The sequence below is a fragment of the Schizosaccharomyces osmophilus genome, chromosome 1 (genome assembly GCF_027921745.1).
Source record: "Schizosaccharomyces osmophilus chromosome 1, complete sequence".
NCBI lineage: Eukaryota > Fungi > Ascomycota > Schizosaccharomycetes > Schizosaccharomycetales > Schizosaccharomycetaceae > Schizosaccharomyces > Schizosaccharomyces osmophilus.
The window spans coordinates 2,820,540-2,840,422 of record NC_079238.1 but is presented as its reverse complement, the minus strand read 5'-3'; the positions used below and the strand labels follow the sequence as shown (position 1 = coordinate 2,840,422).

Genomic DNA, 19,883 nt, shown 5'->3' with positions numbered 1-19,883 from the left:
GTATCTTGACAGAAACAGTCGCTCCAACCACCATGCAAAGGGAAAAAGACCAAAACTTTTGATCTTGGGTTTAGCGACTTGTTCCGATCTCTCTTCCCAGTAGGACGGACTGACTGTCGGCAGCTACACTGAGACTGCACTAGAAGAGATAAAAATTTTCACCTCCAATGAAATCTAGTGTATACTGAAATAAGGATTGCCGATTTTAGAGGTTTTCTTTTTTTTCTTCAAATTATTCTAATTTACAACGTATTCTTTTCGTATTTCTTCTATTTCTATTCTACTTGATACCACTTTCCTACTAGTTACTACCCTTCTCCTACTACTAGATAGAATCTTACTTTCTCCCCATGGATACTACTACTACTACTACTACTACTGCAGCCTTCCTGCCACCTTGAACCGGCCAGGCCTGGTTGAAGCTTCCTGCCTGTCTCACCAATCAACTTCTTCACGCTCCTTCCAAGCTGGCGCTTGTCACCTAAACCGTATCCGGTTTTTCGTGGTCTCGTTCGGTCTTGAAATCTCTCAAGTGATTCCTGCTATCTGTCGGTATTCTCCCATTCGCCAAATCACATGTACAAGGTTCTTGCACCTCGTTCTTATTTCCAAATACCACACCACACAGCACCAATACCAGCGCGCTAGAGAAACCCTAATGAGACAGAGAACGCTCGAGAGTGGAGAATGGCGAGGTGAGTTTTGAGGAAAAGGAGGGGGTTTCCAACCCAAGTGATTGTCCCAAGGAAGCGAACAACCCTATCCAGCAAAAAGAAGGTTGACTATCACATGAAACAGATCAGGTGAACAAAAACTGTTGAACCTTTTTTTTTTTTTGTTGCAGACTCTTCGAGTCTCTTTTTCATTTACCATTGGAATTGATATTTCATTCTATTCATTCTATTGGAAAAGAGACTCGAAGAGTCTGAAAGAAAAAAAGAAAAAAAAAAAAAAAAAGGAGATTCAATAGGAAAATGCTTCTTGCCATTCCCACTTCCTCTCTCTCTCTCTCTCTCTCTCTCTCTTTTCTCTTTTCTCTATAAACGACTACTCCTCTCCCTACTGATTACTCCTCCCTCTACTAACCACCTCTGCTATCTCTCCTACCCGAGTCGACCACTCTCACTATCCATAGTCTGTCCGTTTTGAAACCATTCGCGTTCCACTTCGTTCCATCCCGACCAACGAGTGCCGAATTTCGGATTACGTCAGTCACGCGATCGGCCGTTGTCATTATTATTTTTCTCCCGATACCTCCGTTCACGGAAGTAACGAAGCGGATATATATATAGGCTCCCTCCCTCTTTCTTCCGATTTTTTGAAACCAAAATAGCGAGGTTGACTTTTTTTAATAAGGAAAGGTTCAGTGCTCCGGTAGCTTTTCTAGTATTTGGAATCGCTTCCTTCTCTATCTCGTTGTAGTATAGTCTTTCTCTTTTTCGTTTTGGTTGTTTTTTCCTTCTCTCTTCTACCTTGATTATCTCTCTTGGAAATTTTCAAGTCTGAAGAAAAAAAAAATTAAAAAAAAGGCTTTTTCCCCTTCTTTTTACTTTTTACTTTTACCTTTATCAACTTTATCCCTGTTGATCTTGGTATTCTCTCGTTTTCTTTGAAAATCAGAAAAAGGTCCTAGAACTTGCTTGTTATCTTCTTTTAAAAATTAGTACAAGCTATTTTTTGTCTTCCTTATCTTTGCCATCTATTTAGATAGTTTTCACATTTCCATCGGATTACTAGTTGTTCTTTTTTGTTTCATCATCATGCAACTTTTTAACTCTTTCTTTGCTTTGGTCGCTTCTGCCTCCCTTTTGGTCTCCAGCGGCTCTGCTGCCCCCGCCGAAGGTCTTTCCAAGCGTGTTGTCCCTACGAACGCGCAGCCTGCTAAGCCCTACAAGTCTCCTGACCTCCACACCGGTGCCGGTATTAACCACACCTTTGGTATTCTCTCTTTCCGTGAGAAGAGTGGCTACGACTACACTGTCTGGCACGTCTCTCCCACCACCGGAAAGACCTACCTCCGTCCTTGGGACGATGCCGTCGATCCCTCTGTCTTTATGATTGACGAGGAATCTTTCTTGCGTCTTGCTTCCGACAGCAACAAGTTTGCTTTCATTGGTCACAACCAAGAAATCCAATTCACCAACCATACCGACTACAAGAAGAAGCAACATGACGATGGTAGCCACCGTGTTGACTTGACTCAACGCAAGCCTGCCAACAATTTTGCCGCCACTAAGCAATGTGGTAAGTTGGATCCTTTCGGTTATGTTTTGAAGCGTTCCGGTAAGGGTTTCATGCACTGCGGTACTCAAGTTTTCGTTGGTGCTGGCCGTAGCATTGACTGTGAAGACATCGACTCCGTTGCCTACAACCTCTCTGACTACCGCGCACAATACACCGGTCTCTCCAACACCTCTATTTCCTCCGAGCAATACTACTCTAACCGCTCTGCTGACATTCCTCCCAAGTCTCAGCGTCTTCAGCCTCACGGTATCTACAACTACAACTACAAGGCACCCGACAAGCGTATGCAACGTTTCACCACTCCCCACGTTACTACTGCTGATGGCCAGAACCAATCCGTCTTGCAAACCTTCGACTTTCCTTACGGTCGTTCCTCATACTACTATACCAGCTGCGCCTTGGAGGTCCGCTTGAACAACGAGTTCTTCCCCTTGAACGTTTCTTCTTCCAACGGCCCTGCCGAGTTTGTTGTTTACAACATGTCCGGTAACCCCAAGAAGCAAACAACCACCAGCAAGGGTCCCCAGCGTCTCCAAGAGATTGCTCGTTTCCAATGCTCCAACTATGGCTGTGAGTACTCTACCAACATTGCTTGCCCTCGCGCTGGTCACTCTCATACTTTCGAGATTGCCGCCGCTAACTCCGACACCTCCATGTCTTGGGTCCATACTCTCAGCCCCCGTCTTGGTATGACTATGTTTGCCTACTCCAATGCAAACTACGATTAAGCTGCTTCTGCAGATGTTTATATGTAAATACGTATATTTTCAAAATGTTTGCCTAATACAATTTGTTATTATGCTTATCTAGTGTTGTTCCTTTTATCACCTGTTGTCTATATTAATCTTTTACGCTACTATTCCTGGTTCCTGAACTGGTTGTTTTGGGAACTGGTCGTTTTTAGTTTTGAAATTGGGTTCACCTAATGCTGTCTTTTCTAGCGTATTGCTGATTCGCAACGTGAACTAATAAATAAGAATAAAATGTTTAATTTTCCATGTATCTTAGACAAACAAGTTGAGTAGGCAGAGAGTTCTGTCTACTAGAAAACAAACCATCGTTTGGCATCATTCGTTTGTTTCTGTTTGTTCTTATTGAATTCCATTTCAAAATCGTTATTTTGTTAACCATTTATCAATCCTACGTTTTCGTTTGTGTGAACTACCATTTGATCAAATTACAAAGTGCAGGATGAAGTATTTTCTATTGCTACAAACATTCATGAACATCATGATTTTATGTTTTCTTCAAATATTAGATGCTAGTTTTCCTTATTTTACTTAATTTACTGATTTTCATTATTTCAAAGTTGGACTATGTACGGGAATGACTCTCCTTGTATTCATTCCCATTAGGCTAGTGAACAGTTAAATAGCGAAGTTTTGTGGAATTATGTTTGTCGGGTGTCTTCCAAATGATTAGGTATGCAGCATGTCGACGTATCGTACACGTGTCTTCATAGTCTCAGTTTTTTGTGATATAAAACGAGCGTAAAACAGTGTGTAATTGTAAGGTAAAACACTTGCTTTCCCTGTCAAGCTTTTACAAAAGAACCAAGTCAGTGTATGTTCAGTTTAGCATCATCCATGTGTCATACATGAAGTGCAGCAAAGCAGTGACGGCAAAACAACTCCATTTTAGGAAATTTTGGGGAAATTATTAGACTTCTACCGCTGTGATTCAAGAAATAAAGTTTTTTATAATCAGATCAAGATGTAGATTGCTTCCAACGCATCCCGTCTCGAGCATGAATGGTTTTGTGTTTGGGATAAATAGACCAATTAGGACCACTAGAAGAAATATCCATAGAACGAGTACTAAAATGTGTTAGTATTAGTTGTTTTGCTTGCATTCTCTTCGCAACCATCAATGCCTCCGAGATGGTCGAATGGTATCTATTGACAGCTTCCTCATGTAAATCATCTTCAAACGTGGCTTCATGCAATAAAACGGCTGCATTTTTCCCTGCCTTCGCTAGCTTCATATTTGGGCGGGTATCAGAACTATAAACCAGTTTCCCACTGCTTCTATGAGATAAAACAACAGAGTGGGAATCATATATATGAATAGAGGGGACTGTGTATAAAGATAAATCCTGTGACAAGAAGTATTTGTTTCCCATGTGCACAGTGGAAGCATCAACAAAGCGAATGCGTTCCACAATTTGAGAAAGTTTGGTAGAATCACAAACCCTCGACACCCAAAAGCGGAGCGACCGGGGGCAAACGATGGTAATTTTAGAGTCTGAACCACAAGTACTATTATTCCAGGCTAAGAGAATATTCACAAGCCCTAGCCAGTGGTCAGCATGCATATGGGAAACAAAAATTAAACGGAGTTGCTTCAATACAGAGTCAATGTTAGTTCCGTATTGCCGTATCAGCTGAGAATATGATCCCTCACCGCAGTCTAGTAAAACGAAACTGTTGTCCACATTTATCAAATAGCAGCTTAAGCTCCGATACAGTGTTGGAGCCGTTGCACTCGTCCCCAAAATATCCACTACATAACCTTCGGAAGGAGACGGTAATGCATTAGAAGAGTGAGTTTCTACTATGGCATTCTCCGTAGGCTCACTATTTACCAAGCATTTTTGTTCCGATAATTCTAAACTCAAACCCTCTTCCAGTATAAAAACATTTTCAGGAAGACTACGAGGAATCGAAAGGCTAGCTGACAAGAACCCATGGCAACTAGGCAGCACATTAACAGATTTACTTCTTTTGAATGTTGGGGTGTCTTTTCCAAGCTCTACACACGATATTATATGCTTAGAATGTCGCATTATTGGGTGCTCCAAAAACTTTAAGTAATCATTGCCCCAAACTCCTTCATCAAGAACATGAATAATGCAAGAAGGGATATCGTGTTCCCAGGCATTCACATACTGCAAAAGATCTTTTATGGCCGCAGGACTACTACAACCGAGAACAACAAACCCTTGAGCCGGTTTTGTAGGACCCAGTACCTGTTCCGGGTGCACCCATGTTTTTTTGTCATTAGCTAAGACTGATTTCCCTTCGCATAGTAAGCCATTAGCCTTTCCGAAAGGGACACCTAAGAGTTTTGCCTTCACAGCATCAAAAGTGCCATGGATGGGCACGGTCATGAAAGACAAGTATGACCACAAAGGGAACATTTCTCCTTTTATAGTACAAAAATTCTTTTCGCGAAACTCAAAGCTTTCATGATCCTCCGAGAACTTGTCTTGAAAGGGTATAACGTTCAATTTTAGGCTACTGCCTGAAGTTAAGTTCCTGGAATTAGCAATAAGTGAGGTTATGCTAGAAGGAGCATACACATCCAACACGGTGTCTATTTCGCTGGACTGTACATAACCTAGAAGGCCAGCAGTCGCGCTCCATGGGTTGTACTTTTGGCCACTTCCAGGCATCATGAACGACCGCAATATTTTCCCTCCATAATTGAGTGGGTGGTTTCGAAACTTCAATTGCATCAATTCCCCCATGTTTCCTATTAGGTACTTTCTATCATCTAGGGTAACACACAACAAAGGAGCGATCAGATTGTCAGCGGCTACAGAACTTATCACGTTCAAAGAAATACGATTTGTATTCCTGTTTTCTTTTCTTCGCGCCGTTTGTTGACTAACCCATCGCGATTGCACAAATGTTCCAACTTTGCAGGGTAAAGTATGGCCCAACATTGTGATTGGGGTTTTTCTATATAAAGTGCATAACTTATGGCGAATTAAATTTTTCATACCATACCTAAGAAATTGTAACCAAATATACAAACCTGTGGATCTCTGTTGGCACCTTGGCTCACCAATGATTGTTACCTGTTCCGAATAGTAAAGTGTTACTTAATAAAACAGTCACAAATAGTAAGGTCAAAACTTCTCATGTTTAACTGGTAATCCCTTGGTAAATACTGTAAAAATGGTATGAAGCTTGAATTTAGTTGTAAATGTTTACCTGACAGCTAGACTAACAGTATGTAGGCACCCAAGAAGAAATGGTCTAAAGGAAAAGTGAAAGACAAGGCTCAACATGCCACTGTCTTTGACAAGAATCTCATTGACCGTATCAACAAGGAAGTTCCTGCCTTCAAGTTCATCTCTGTCTCTGTCCTTGTTGACCGTATGAAGATGAACGGTGCTCTTGCTCGTATCGCCATCAAAGATTTGGCCGACCGTGGTGTTATTCAAAAGGTGGACCACTCCTCTAAGCAATTGATTTACAGTAAGTTCAATCTCGTGTGTTGACTCTATGACATTGCTAACCAATTTTAAGGTCGTATTCCTTCTGCTTAAAATATCAGAAGAATTGATTGAATAAAATTAAAGGAATTTAGTTAAAGTTGCGGTTTGGAGAATGTAGTTTATATCATATGTGTAAATGCCTTATAAAAATAGTTAAGGGTTTCCTTCATAAATTGATTTTGTCATTACACTATTGCTCATTCAAGGTAGAGTGGTCATTTTTGTCGATCAATTCCAATGTCAAGGCTGCCAGCATTCCAGGTATCGTTTTTTGTTCATCACACCAAAATTTAACTAATCGCTCGAAATCTGGACTTGAAGGCTTTCCCACCAATTTCATTGTACTAGTTTCACCATCAAAAACAAAAGCAGTGTTGCTTTCGTTTGAATACATGGATGTAACGCGGACACTTCCATTCGGCAGAAACTCTATTTTATAGCCAAAGAGAGAATATATTGCCTCTCTAAATTCCAAAGATTTCACAGAAAAAATCTCTTTCAGTCTCTGTATCCTTTTATCTCGATCTAAAAGTTCCTTCTTAAGTTCCAAAGTTCTCCTATTAGCTAATGCCAGCGACTCCATCGGTACTGTTTGAATATCTCTCTGTTCTAAGATCGCCTTGTAACCCTCATTCTCGTTTTCAAGAAGGTAAAGCTGTTCTGCTTTTACTCTTTCGTGCTTAAGCGTAGGATTTGATCTGTGTTGAAGGACCCTGGAGGATTTTAGTTCTGACATTTGAATGATTTCTTGCCTCAGCTCAGCGATAATAACTTCAAGTCCGTTGATTTGATCTCTTAGGAATCCTTCGGTATTTAGCTTTTCTTGTAGCCGTAACTGTATATGTTGATTTTCTCGATACAACTCCGTTACGTAGCCAACATCGTCCTGGTCCTCTTCCCGAGGACGTTTTAAAGTTAAGGGCTGTTCATCTGCGGAAGAGCCGTTGTTATAAATTTTGGAATTCTCAAATAAGAGTTTATACTCATCAATCAACTTAGTAAGCGACTCAATTCGTTCAAGCTTTTTCTGATTAGAACTTTCGCTATTCATTATTGATTCCTCGTCATCATAGCTTTTCAAATTTGCGCGCAAAAGACTTATTTCTTGGTTGGCTAAGAATACCTGACGTTGAAGCCGTCGAGTCTGTTCGTTGATTTCTACAATTTCTTTCTTAAGGTCAGCAACCTTGTTATTTAAGTCTAAAACCATTGGAGGTCCCTGGTCCCTTTCTTGAAGTAGCTGTTGTGTGAGGTCTGAGACGCGCTCGGTAAGGGCCTTATTTTCGGATTGCACAGTCTTGAATTTTTCTGCGGCAAGCTCTGGGACATTTATATCCGTGAATGTCTTTTTCCAAGTATTCAGTTCCGCTTGAGTTTTTTCAATATCAACGCTCAGAGTAGCGACCTTCTCTTTGTAGTCTTCGTATTGGTATAGCTTAGCCTCGAGATCAGCTTTTTCTTCATTTAATATTTCAACGTTTCTAGAGTTCGTATTGAATCGTTCAATCATAGACAGATGCTTTTCCTGAAGCTTTTCCAGTTCTGAGACTCGTTCTAAGAGCTTTTGGTTGGCATCTTTTAACACCAAAGAATCAGAAACGTGATCGACCGATTCTTTGAGTTTTTCTACTTCGTTGGTAAGAGCTTGCATTTGTTGCTCTTTATCCAAAAGTTCATTAAGCTTTGAGTTTAGTTGTTCTTGCAAGGAGGCAGTACGACTCTCCAATTGAGACGCGTTCTCTTCAAAAAGCTTGTTCTTTTGTTGGAAATCTTCCATCTTGTAGATTTTATTCCTTAATTCTTGCTGTGTTTTCTCTAGTTCAGTTCCGAGAGCAGAAGTTTCTTGGGTAAAATCAGACTTGGTTTTTGAAAGTTGTAGGACGAGTGACTCATTATCAGATCTGAGTCTTTCAAGGACTTCATCGTTATTAGCTTCCCGTTCAAAATCTTTTTTTTCAAGCAAAGAGACGCGAATTTGAAGGGCCTTTGATTGTTCGCGCTCCTCTGTTAGTTTCGCGAGTAAGTCATTGCGTTCTCGGTCATTTTCAATTTCTTTTTGTTTCAAATCATTTTTGGCATTTTCTAAAGCGAATTCAAGTGACTGGACTCGAGTAGTATCCTTTTCTGTTTGATTAGTATGATGCTCGTAAAGAATATGTAAGGGTACGCGTACCAGAAGTGGGTTTTTTGGGCGCCGGGATAGACGATGGTTTTTTGGGAGCAGTTGCTAAAAACCTAGGCAATTGTGATCGAGAATTAAACGGATTTCGGGGTGAATCCGCCATGGAGGTTGAGAGCTTGTTTTCTCTGTGTTTTGGGAAATCATAGCTACTGACATTACGGAGAGCGCGCAACATTTCGTTGATAAATATAGATATTTTCATTTAAAGAACACGAAAAATTGAGTATTCTATTTTTATCAACAATAATGCTAAACAAAAAAGATAAATATGGAATGATTCTTTCTGTTGTAACTCTCTTCAAAGTGACAACAAACGACTTGATTTAACGTACTGAAAAACATGATGGAAAGAACTCCAACTGAGCAGTGATTCTTAGTTTACATGGTTTCAACCTTTATTTTAATTTAGACTGTTATTATCATACCTTTCATCATCGTAATTTTATGTGTCCAGTGAATGAATTTCACAAAGTCGATTTTTATAAGAAAAGACTACAGTCGCTCTTTTTCATATTTCCCTCATATACAGGCTTCATTTATAGTAGAATAGATAAATATACTATAAAACAACTGTAATTATACATCCATTGGCAAATACAAAACCAAAGACGGTTCTGGTAAACATTCTATCGACTTGTTTATTTACATGATTTATATGGGACAATAATTTATGAATTTTAGAAGCGAAAACAAATAGGGAAACATTTATATTGTTGCTATATTTTATACAGCACTGCAATATATCGTTGGCTTTTGTACGGTATCGTTATTTAAAACTTCTATAGTAAACCGCGAATGGCTAGAGTGGAATGAACAGAGCAAGAACGATCTAATGTCGACAAAATTGACTTGGTCGCAATGGTCTAAAAAGAATGAACTTCCTCGAAAACTCCTACATACATCAATTGGTAAGTGAAAAGCGATTTGGGTGAACACTGGTTAACCTATATTGGTAGGTTTCATCACGTTAGGACTTCAATGGTATCAATTTCATGCTGAGCAGATTACCCCGTACTTGGCCTTGGGTTTTATTCCAGTCTTAACAGGAGATGTCATACGATTTCAATGGCCAGCTTTTGGTCGGTTGTACAATCGAGTTATGGGTCCTTTGATGCGTGAATCTGAGAAAAATAGTTGGAATGGCGTTATATTTTATTTGGTAGGAACATGGATAGTTTTGAGCTTTTTACCAGAGGTATGTTGAAGACATTGAGAGGACGTATAGTGCAGAAGATGAACCGCTGAAAGAATACTTTTTGATTTCGTTTGGGCCTCATCAGGAACAAAATGAATTATGTTCATGAGTTTTGGTGGTTTCCAGCTCCTTAATCATTTGCTCGTCTTTTCAAATGGACATGACAACGTTGAAACTGATTTTCTAACAAATACGCGTTTAGGAGATTGCAGTAATGAGTATTTTACTTTTATCTTGGTGCGACACAGCAGCTTCTAGTTTTGGTCGCAAATATGGAAAGTATACTCCAAAGATTGCTAAAAATAAAAGCTTAGCCGGTAGTCTTGGTGCATTTGTTTGTGGGATCTTAGCGTCTTATGTGTACTGGGGAATCATCCGGACGGGCCCCGAGAATTTGGCAACCCAATCTTGGATGCCCTTTCCAGTACTATGTATAGTGAACGGATTTGTCGGTGCTGTTGCAGAAGCAATGAACGTATGGGGTTTAGATGATAATGTGGTGATACCTGTTGTGTCCGGAGGTTTATTATATTTGATAATGTAAGCCCATTATCGTATCGGCACCTTTTATTGAATACTACCCCTTGTGTATATGCTTTGATAAATAAAAAAAAAGCAAAGCAAACATCGACTGTTGATGTAATTACTAATTACTTTCTTGTTCTTTTATTTTTTCTCAGGCATTCCGTTATGTTTTCTACATGATATCCGTTTTATTCCTCAAGTTATTTAACATTCGTTTTAATATTTCCTACCAAAGTCTAGATTTTATATCAATACAATTAATTGATCTAAAAAAAGTATATTTATTAAAAAAAAATTGTCTGTAAAATATCTATTTTTTGACCCTAAAAAAAATAAAAATAAACAATAGCAAATCAAAAGTATCCCAAAAAGAATATGACAATCATACGTTAAGCATGCCAAAGCTTTTGTCATGCCAATGGGTAAATGACATTGGCAAAGAAATAATAAATATGTGCAAATCGATACCAATGGTTTTAAAACCAAACGTTATTTTGGTCATACAAAATGGAAATACTCTCGCCATTGTGAATACGACGGATAGCCTAATCATGTTGTTAAAAAAAAAGAAAAAAAGTACGGGACATACCTCAGCAAAAGTAGGAGAAACATCAATAATGTCGAAACAGTCACTTGGTTCAATTGTTTGAGGTGCTGTGTTGGTAACAATTAATTTGTCTATACAAGATTGTTTGACACGTTCAATGGCATCACCAGACAGGACACAATGTGTAACAAGAGCATATACTTGGCTAGCTCCATGCTTTTTAACAAATTCGGCGGCACTCACCAAAGTAGAAGCGGTGTCAATTAAATCATCAATTAAAATTGCTATTTTGTCTTGTACATCACCAACGAGCATTAATGAGCTTCCAGATTCGTGACGACGGTTCTTAAAAGATTAGTACGTAAATCATCAATGTAAAGCAAACATACCTTGTGGATCAAAGCAAAATCCAATCCTAAAGAGTCAGCTATAGCAGTGGCTCGTTTAGCACCACCAGCATCCGGGGAAATACAGACTCCATTTTGATAGTCAGGAATATTCAAAGCTATATAGTGCTTCAATAAGGGGCGGCCAAACAAGTTGTCGACGGGAATGTCAAAAAAGCCTTGAAATTGAGGGTCATGGAGATCCATAGTAATGATGTGGTCAGCACCGGCACACATCAACAAATCAGCAACTAAAGTTCCTGATTGAGCAATCCATGATTGATACGGAGAAGTGCGCTTTGGTTCTATAGTGCCTTCAGCAGAAGCTCCTAAAAGAGGAGCACCTCGAGAAGAGAAAATTTGGTCTGGTTGACGACTATAAGGGAAAACAGGCAAAACGGCCGTCACCTTTATAGCGGAGGCGGTTTTACACGCAGAAATCATAACCAAGAGTTCCATTAAGTGGTCGTTAACTTGACCAGAAGCCGGACTAATAATATATACATCACAACCACGAACAGACTGTTTGACTTTTACAGAGGTTTCTCCATTGCTGCAAGAAGAGTTAGCCTATTTCTCACGAGGATGGACCGAGACAGCAAGCGAAAAAAAAAGAAAAAAGAAATGGAATAGGAAAGCTTTATAAAATACTTCTGCGAATGATAGCTCTAGTAGTACACATGCATCGCTAAATAAAATCTAAGTTTTCACGCTTCTTCATTTGTCATTTAAGATTTGGGCATTCCCTTGAATGGAATAAATCTTTTCAAATAATTAATTTTTAAAGGGAAAGGATTGCTAATTTATTTAAACTTCTTTTGCCCAAATCCTTGTCCTTTTGCTTTTTTTATCATCTGTGCATTAACATACCTAAATTTTCCAATTTGAGCACGACCAACCTCCAAGCATAAATGTTCGCATATGGCTTCTGTTAATTTTGGATGTGAATCAGTTCCAAAAACCACTAAATTTTTCATTCTTTGTCTTTTGTACTAAAAGTGTGCTTTCTAAAAATTAATGTACTCAGTTCAAATCTAGCTGTCACCACAAAGCGAGAAACTCTCGCTAGAGAATAAGGTTATTTACCCGAGATATAGTGTTTGTTTACTTTGTTGGATTTTGTCTTTTTATTTTCCTTAAATGAAAAAGGAATCATAAATTTCTCTTATGATCAAACTACTACAAAACATTGTAGCGGCACAAAAGTAGTCTCGTGTTCTCCACCTTTAAACATTGTATGTTCTATATTTTGTACGTCCTGCTTTTACTCTTTTTTTCAAGCAAAACAATCACGAAACGTATGGAATAATAATAAAAAAAAAAACAAATCAAATAAAAGTAAAATATGGCATTAAATCATTAAAGAATGACAATAAACAAAAAGAATTAAATATGTAAAAATATGGTCACAGCCAGGCTCGAACTGGCGACATTCGACTTATTAGATCGACATGATAACCAACTACATCATGCGACCATGGTTAATGGCTTATTAAAGCAAAATAAATATATGTGGAATTGGAGTACAATTGAGATCAAGTAGATTGTTTTATTTGGGAATTTTCTCTTGAAAATATGCATCCTTTGTTACACTATATGAATAGTAATATTCTGATTAAGACAAAATTTACGAGGCTTCCACTGTAAGCAACAAATGAAACTTTTTATGTAGGTCTGGTTGCAATATAAAGAGAATGGCATTGAAAGTTAAAGAAAGGAGAGCTGTGGAGTTGTGAGAAAACCATTGGCGAGAAAAAGGAAATACATACCTTCTTTCGTAACTTCAATCACCCCGAGTTATGATTGTACCTTGAATATGGTTGACTGATGAATTATCAGTGCGAGTTCAAAATAATTCTTTACAACAAAACTCATAAACTTCCACTATAGTCCTCCTCTATTTTCTTCAGTACATCTGAGAAAATGAATTAAATAGTTTTTGATGAATTTAATTAACTTAGTAATATAGTAATATTATCTTACAGTATTACTAATTCCACCAACGTGCCTTGTTATGAAAGGGATGTTTACATGATTTTTACCATCTGAAAAACGAAATGCGAATGGACATCCTCTTTAGATCGATTTAGTCCTTTCCCTAGAAACTTTATAATACCTTTCTCACAATGGGTTATCGAATAGCGTATGTAATGGACTGTACTAATGTGTCGCTGACTTGTCTTTCGCGAATGGAATCATTGCGGTTTTCATCTTGTTTTCCTTGTTCTAACTTGTATTTAGCATGGTTTCTGACTTTTTCTTTCCTCAACCAGGTGGAATTGAATCTCATATTTTTCAATTATCTCAACGACTCATTGACCTTGGACATAAAGTTATAGGTACGCATTCTCCGATGGTGGGGTTTCTTCTATTATTTGTCGACTAACAATTATAACAAGTGATTACCCATGCGTATAAAGACCGTGTCGGTGTCCGGTATCTCACCAATGGCTTAACGGCCTATTATGTTCCTCTTCATGTATGTTTCTCTCTAGGATCCACATTCCTCAGACACCATCTTTTGCTGACACTTTTCTGTTAGACGGTGTACCGTGAGACTACTTTTCCTTCATTTTTTTACTTTTTCCCCATCTTCCGAAATATCATAATCCGAGAACAAATTGAAATCGTACACGGACATGGAAGTTTGTCGTTCTTATGCCACGATGCCATTCTTCATGGTCGTACTATGGGATTAAAGACCTGTTTTACTGATCATTCCCTATTTGGTTTTGCTGATGCAGGAAGCATAATCACTAATAAGCTCCTCAAGTTTACGATGAGTGATATTGATCATGTAATTTGTGTTTCTCACACATGGTACGATATGAAATTTTGCTTTTTTATTAACCATGAAAATTTAGTCGAGAAAACACCGTCCTTCGTGCTGTCCTAAATCCCCAAAAAGTTTCGGTTATTCCAAATGCACTGGTACCTGAAAACTTCAAGCCAGATCCTTCAAAAGCGTCTGAGGATTATTGTATGTATTTATATTTCTTACTTTCTTTCTTTATTTTTTCACGTTCTGTCTAACCTTGTGCACACAGTGACCATCGTCGTAATTTCAAGATTGTATTATAACAAGGGAATTGATCTACTAATTGCCGTCATTCCTAGAATCTGTGCGGAATTCCACAAGGTTCGATTTGTAATTGCAGGAGATGGGCCAAAGGCAATTGATCTAGAACAAATGCGTGAAAAATATATGCTACAAGATAGAGTGGAAATGCTAGGTTCAGTACGGCATGACCAAGTCCGAGATGTTATGGTGCGCGGACATATTTACTTACACCCAAGTTTAACTGAAGCGTTCGGAACTGTCTTGGTGGAAGCGGCGAGTTGTGGTTTGTACGTTATTTCTACCAAGGTTGGAGGTGTTCCTGAAGTTTTGCCTTCTCATATGACTCGATTTGCCAGACCTGAAGAAGACGATTTAGTACGAACATTGTCAAATGCAATTTCTGATTACCTCAACAATAAGATAAAAACCGTGAAATTTCATGATGAGGTAAAAAAAATGTATTCATGGATTGACGTCGCAGAAAGAACCGAAAAAGTTTATGAAAGTATCTGCGCAGAGCCTAACTTGCGTCTTATCAATCGGTTAAAACTTTACTATGGTTGTGGTCAATGGGCTGGTAAACTATTTTGTATATTAATAACGTTAGATTATTTGGTTATGATGCTCTTACACTGGATTTGGCCGGCTTCAGATATTGATCTTGCAGTGGACCGACCACCTGTTTCCCTTTCTATGCAAGATGAGATAGAGACGCCTGAGTTAAAAAGGTCTAGTAGCACTGGATCATCATCAGACAAATTCTGCTAATTCTTTCAAAAGTACTTTATATGCCACGTCTTTAATAATGAAAAAAATAATATATGAATCGGAAACAAACATTGAAAATTCATTTATTGGTTCAATCTATGTATCATTCACAAACTCACAAATTTCCATTCTTTAGAGATGTAAGAAATTATCGATGAAGTGATAGACTGAAAAGACCAAAGAAATGTAATATTATAGAGAGCAAAATAAAATTAAGGCACACGTTTGTAAATTCTAGTACAAATCATCATGACCAAAATCGACGCTGAAACCGACGGTGTTCAGTTTTTTGGTTTTTTCCCGTAAAGTTTTCCGCTTTTCATCAGAACGTCCCTTTGACAAAGGAAATAGATGTTCCGCTGGAACACGGCGCAATCCCTTTTCCATTTCATATTCTTTGTCCAAGTCCTAAAATGGTTAGCACAATTGACAAACCACGATCCTTCAAGTCTCGCAAACCTGTCTAAATCCTTACCAATTCTCCTAGTAATACAACATTTTCACCTCGCACAATGAAAACACCTCGATCAATATCACCAAACATGTCATCCACATAAATTCTTTCAATCGTATACTGGAGCATAAGGTTGGCTGTAAAAGTTAGGGAGTTGACCTTTATATTTTTCCAAACAGGGAAAACAAAGTTAAAACGTACCAAATTGGTCAAAGGACCGGAGAATGCCAATTAACTTTTTACCATCTCGTAAAACCACTATTACTTTACCTATAGAAACAAAAATTAGAAGTTGAAGAAGGAAGGGAAAGCTTACGGTCAACATAATCCACCAGGGAGCCAGATGTTGTAAAGGGAATAATTTGACCTGCCTGATTCATTCAAATAGTAGGTATGCGTGAAAGCCGAAAATAACAAAAAATTATTAGCTTATTCTTTTACTTGAACGGTAAAGGTAGTCAATTCGCTACACTTTCGTTACTTCTTCCTTTAGTAAAAGACTATTGAAGGTGGTAAAGTGAAGAAGAAGTCTCTGGGAAGCAACTTCGAAAGCAAAGGGGGTACTATGTCTGAATTAAACAACAATAGTTGTTCATAAACTTGTGAATTATTAAAGTATTGATGAATTCATTGACTGCTTTCCTTTTTTTAAAGAAGCGAACCTGGTTTAGCACTCACTTGACGAAGAAGAGCAACTGATTCCTTGAGTCCATCATGAATTATTTCATTGCATTCATTTCATGAAGTTTGCTGGATTTTCATAAGCTTCATGAGTTGCAAAGGAGACAGACGCTCTCATTTCCTTCATTGCTTGTGAGTAATGTCTACTTGCCGTAGGCTTCAAGGACCGTTAGAAATGAAAAGTTTTTGATGGATGGGGCCAATTGTATCGAACCAAACGATTCTGAATCTTTTTTAGGACGTGTGTCCCCCATTCTCTATTTCAATCATTGCTCTTACGCTGTTGGAATAAATACCAACAACGCATACTTAAGAGATTTTCTACTCAATAATTTGTCTTTAATTATTTTGGATTTATTCACATTGAATAAGCAACCTTTGAATCGTGTGTCTCGATTTTATGCTTTTCAGGATAGAACTTTCTCCATTTTTTTATGAATAATAAACAACAATATATGTACTAAATGAATAAAATAAAAAATTATAAACAGGAAAGTGTATGAAGGTATACTATATTCTCATTTGGCAAAGCTTTTTTACCTGTAAACATTACTTACACGCCCTAGTTGACTTATCTTTCACGTTTCTGAACTACCGGCGTAAAACGAATACAGTACTTACAAAATGGATCCAATGAATACCGGAGAACATACTGAATTAGATGACTTGGCTCTTCCTCGTTCTATTGTTATGCGTTTAATTAAACAGGTTTTACCCCAGAAAAGTACAGCACAAAAGGAAGCGGTCAAGGCCATTACGAATTCAGCGACTCTTTTTGTTAGTTATTTAACATCTGCGTACGTACTTTAAGTCACTTTACAAACTTAACACGAAGAGAAAGTACAGATTCGTGTTTCTTCCAGACAATTTCCAACTTGACACGTAGACTGACCCGTTCAATTGATTAGTGCTGGAGAAATTTCTTCTACAAAAAATCGGAAAGTTGTTATGCCCCAAGATGTTTTGAGTGCTCTACAGGAAATAGAATATCCCGATTTCACCAATCAACTAGATGCTCATCTTCAAGGTATGATTCTCTTTATGCATACGCAACTGACAAAAATAGCATACGAAGCTGCGTTGAAAGAAAAGAAGCTAAAAATTCCTCACGTGGATGAAGATAAATCTACGAAGAAAAGCAGGTTGGATCCACAGGACAAACTTGTGCAGGAAACGTCTTCTGGAATGGAAGAAAACGATAAAGATGAATTAGAGCAAGAAGATGTTGCTGAGGAATTGGCACAAGAAAATATTCTCTCTGATAGAGAGGATGCGGATATGGAGGCAACAGAAAACCCTGTTGAAGATTCTGTTGAACCCAATTACATAGATACTATTCACTTAACTGATGCAACAGGAAATCCTATTGATGAAGGCAGTTCAGATTCCGACGTAAATGAATCAGAACCCGAGCTGCACGGATCTCCTAATAACTCTTCGTAAAGAGGCAGCTATGTTGTGTTTCCTTGATGTATTCTACGTCCTTCTTGTTGTTCCTTTTTCACCAACTTTTGTGCCCATCATCGTTTCATTAACAAATGCCATGTAAAAAAGCTTTAAACCGTATACTTTGCTTTTTGATTTTATCTTCACATTTATGGACTATATATATTCACATCTCTTCATAAAGTTTTGAAAGTTAACCTTACCTTCGTTAATTTTGCAGACTCCCATTTTTTAGCAGTCATTCATTAATTTATTGCATATCTTTCTTAATTGGTTTTATTTATTATTTATTAAAGTTGGTTAGACCATTACGATTGCAACTTCTCATGTTGAGTTTCGCTTTCTAAATAAGTCTTTGAATATTCCTACAGAGCAAAAATATATTATACCTACATACTTTAGATCTATTCAATTAAAGAGTTAAAAAAGAGCTTTTTTTCCCACATATTTCAACGAAGACACATTCTTGACGTCTTTACTCAATCAACAAACACCTCTCCAAGAATAGACCATTGAAACAGCAATTATGCGAATCCTTAGTTGGAATGTGAATGGTATACAAAACCCATTTAACTATCATCCGTGGAACAAAAAAAATTCCTACAAAGAAGTTTTTGAAGAGTTTAAAGCGGATATTATATGCTTTCAGGAATTAAAGATGCAAAAGGATAATTTCCCCCAAGAATTTGCTCTTATTGAGGGATATGAAGGTTATTTCACATTTCCTACTACAAGAAAAGGTTACAGTGGAGTCGGTATTTATGTAAAAAAAAGTCTATGCACACCCGTAAAGGCAGAAGAAGGAATCACTGGAATTTTACCAGTTCGGAATCAACGATATTCTTATATTGAAGCTCCTCCGCATGAACAGATTGGATATTACCCCAAAGATGTAGACCGAAAAACTGCAAAATGGGTTGATGATGAAGGAAGATGTATTCTACTAGATTTGGGTATTTTCATTCTAATTGGCGTTTATTGCCCTGTCAATTCTGGGGATCATAGGTGGGAATATCGGACAGCCTTCTACAAATGCTTAAAGGATAGAATATCAGCTTTTATAAAGGAAGGAAAACGGAAGGTTGTCTTAGTTGGGGATGTGAATATTCTTTGCGATTCTATCGACACGGCAGACCAAAAAGATATCTTAAAAGAGTCATTCATTCCAAGCGTACATGATTCAAGAAAATGGCTTAGGGAGTTATTAAAGCCGCACAGATCTGGGCTTTTGCTCGATATTGGACGGGTACGGCATCCTACAAGAAAGGGCATGTTCACTTGCTGGAACACCAGGCTTAATATGAGGCCCACAAACTATGGTAATGATAAAATTTAGTAATAATCATCTAACAATTTTAGGTACGAGAATTGACTATACGCTAGCAACTCCAGACCTTTTACCGTGGGTGCAAGACGCAGATATTATGGCAAATGTCATGGGATCTGATCATTGCCCTGTTTACATGGATTTAAGAGATTCACTAGACAGTACACCATTATATGATTTACTCACTCATGCAAAAGATCCTCCCTCTTTAGCAGCATGTCATCACTCAGCATATCGACCGTCAAAAAACATACATACCATGTTTCAACAATTTGAAAAGACCAAGAAGTCAAAATCAGAATCAGACATTACTTTAGATGAATCATCCAAAACACCGTCTTGCTCACCATCCACTAGCAACAGTACGCCATTGTCTGTACCTGAAAACGGTCCAGCTGAGAAGCGTCGACGAACAGAGCAGCAGCCAAAATTATCATCTTTTTTTTTGAAGAAGCCTCAGCCAATGGAACAAAATGAACTGGAAACTGAAAAACCTCCATTGATTGAAGTAGATGAAACTGGGTCAAAGTTTACAGTATCTAATTCTTCTAATACGGAAACTGTAACGGCATGGAAGAGCAGATTCCAAAAAAAAATGCCGCCATTATGTGATGGACATAAAGAACCCTGTAAGTTATTAAGCGTGAAAAAGCCGGGCATAAATTATGGTCGAAATTTTTGGATGTGTGCTCGACCGATTGGAGAAGTTGTTGAAAATTCTAACGCGGTTTCTAATGATGATACACAGCCGTTTCAATGTAGATATTTCCTTTGGGACTCTGACTGGAAGGGCTAATAGTTAAGTCACGAAAAATAGACATGAATAATAATGATAATCAGAA

At 38.0% G+C, this 19,883-nt stretch overlaps 10 protein-coding genes and 1 non-coding gene across 11 annotated transcripts; 6 read left to right on the top strand and 5 right to left on the bottom strand.

The window, feature by feature from the left end:
- Positions 1-1,760: 1,760 nt before the first annotated feature.
- On the top strand, positions 1,761-2,972 carry but2 (But2 family protein But2, similar to cell surface molecule; the record flags this gene model as incomplete). Its single annotated transcript, XM_056180093.1, has 1 exon — positions 1,761-2,972. One exon carries the CDS (start codon positions 1,761-1,763, stop codon positions 2,970-2,972), a length of 1,212 nt encoding a protein of 403 aa, XP_056034885.1.
- A 980-nt stretch (positions 2,973-3,952) lies between these two features.
- Positions 3,953-5,968, bottom strand: trz2 (mitochondrial 3'-tRNA processing endonuclease tRNAse Z, Trz2; the record flags this gene model as incomplete). The annotated part of the gene is made up of 1 exon (XM_056180092.1): positions 3,953-5,968. The coding sequence occupies one exon, from the start codon at positions 5,966-5,968 to the stop codon at positions 3,953-3,955; it is 2,016 nt and encodes a 671-aa protein (XP_056035555.1).
- Positions 5,969-6,146: 178 nt separating this feature from the next.
- Positions 6,147-6,520, top strand: rps2501 (40S ribosomal protein S25; the record flags this gene model as incomplete). Its single annotated transcript, XM_056180091.1, has 3 exons — positions 6,147-6,149; positions 6,209-6,449; positions 6,501-6,520. The coding sequence occupies 3 exons, from the start codon at positions 6,147-6,149 to the stop codon at positions 6,518-6,520; spliced, it is 264 nt and encodes an 87-aa protein (XP_056035559.1).
- A 139-nt stretch (positions 6,521-6,659) lies between these two features.
- Positions 6,660-8,754, bottom strand: mad1 (mitotic spindle checkpoint protein Mad1; the record flags this gene model as incomplete). The annotated part of the gene is made up of 2 exons (XM_056180090.1): positions 6,660-8,593; positions 8,643-8,754. 2 exons carry the CDS (start codon positions 8,752-8,754, stop codon positions 6,660-6,662), a joined length of 2,046 nt encoding a protein of 681 aa, XP_056036998.1.
- Positions 8,755-9,483: 729 nt separating this feature from the next.
- On the top strand, positions 9,484-10,390 carry ptp4 (phosphatidate cytidylyltransferase Ptp4/Dgk1; the record flags this gene model as incomplete). Its single annotated transcript, XM_056180089.1, has 3 exons — positions 9,484-9,559; positions 9,608-9,846; positions 10,049-10,390. The coding sequence occupies 3 exons, from the start codon at positions 9,484-9,486 to the stop codon at positions 10,388-10,390; spliced, it is 657 nt and encodes a 218-aa protein (XP_056036999.1).
- Positions 10,391-10,847: 457 nt separating this feature from the next.
- On the bottom strand, positions 10,848-12,281 carry prs5 (ribose-phosphate pyrophosphokinase Prs5; the record flags this gene model as incomplete). Its single annotated transcript, XM_056180088.1, has 4 exons — positions 10,848-10,916; positions 10,961-11,263; positions 11,308-11,857; positions 12,175-12,281. 4 exons carry the CDS (start codon positions 12,279-12,281, stop codon positions 10,848-10,850), a joined length of 1,029 nt encoding a protein of 342 aa, XP_056037000.1.
- Positions 12,282-12,707: 426 nt separating this feature from the next.
- On the bottom strand, positions 12,708-12,781 carry SOMG_20062. Its single transcript has one exon. It is a non-coding gene; the product is annotated as a tRNA-Ile (tRNA).
- A 649-nt stretch (positions 12,782-13,430) lies between these two features.
- On the top strand, positions 13,431-15,133 carry gpi3 (pig-A, phosphatidylinositol N-acetylglucosaminyltransferase subunit Gpi3; the record flags this gene model as incomplete). Its single annotated transcript, XM_056180087.1, has 6 exons — positions 13,431-13,447; positions 13,546-13,643; positions 13,704-13,783; positions 13,847-14,124; positions 14,169-14,284; positions 14,352-15,133. The coding sequence occupies 6 exons, from the start codon at positions 13,431-13,433 to the stop codon at positions 15,131-15,133; spliced, it is 1,371 nt and encodes a 456-aa protein (XP_056037001.1).
- A 234-nt stretch (positions 15,134-15,367) lies between these two features.
- On the bottom strand, positions 15,368-15,967 carry lsm1 (mRNA decapping complex subunit; the record flags this gene model as incomplete). Its single annotated transcript, XM_056180086.1, has 4 exons — positions 15,368-15,541; positions 15,609-15,724; positions 15,789-15,857; positions 15,904-15,967. 4 exons carry the CDS (start codon positions 15,965-15,967, stop codon positions 15,368-15,370), a joined length of 423 nt encoding a protein of 140 aa, XP_056037002.1.
- Positions 15,968-16,892: 925 nt separating this feature from the next.
- Positions 16,893-17,711, top strand: dpb4 (DNA polymerase epsilon subunit Dpb4; the record flags this gene model as incomplete). Its single annotated transcript, XM_056180085.1, has 3 exons — positions 16,893-17,065; positions 17,177-17,295; positions 17,335-17,711. 3 exons carry the CDS (start codon positions 16,893-16,895, stop codon positions 17,709-17,711), a joined length of 669 nt encoding a protein of 222 aa, XP_056037003.1.
- Positions 17,712-18,240: 529 nt separating this feature from the next.
- apn2 (AP-endonuclease Apn2) lies at positions 18,241-19,837 on the top strand (the record flags this gene model as incomplete). Its single annotated transcript, XM_056180084.1, has 2 exons — positions 18,241-19,033; positions 19,074-19,837. The coding sequence occupies 2 exons, from the start codon at positions 18,241-18,243 to the stop codon at positions 19,835-19,837; spliced, it is 1,557 nt and encodes a 518-aa protein (XP_056035579.1).
- Positions 19,838-19,883: the final 46 nt, after the last annotated feature.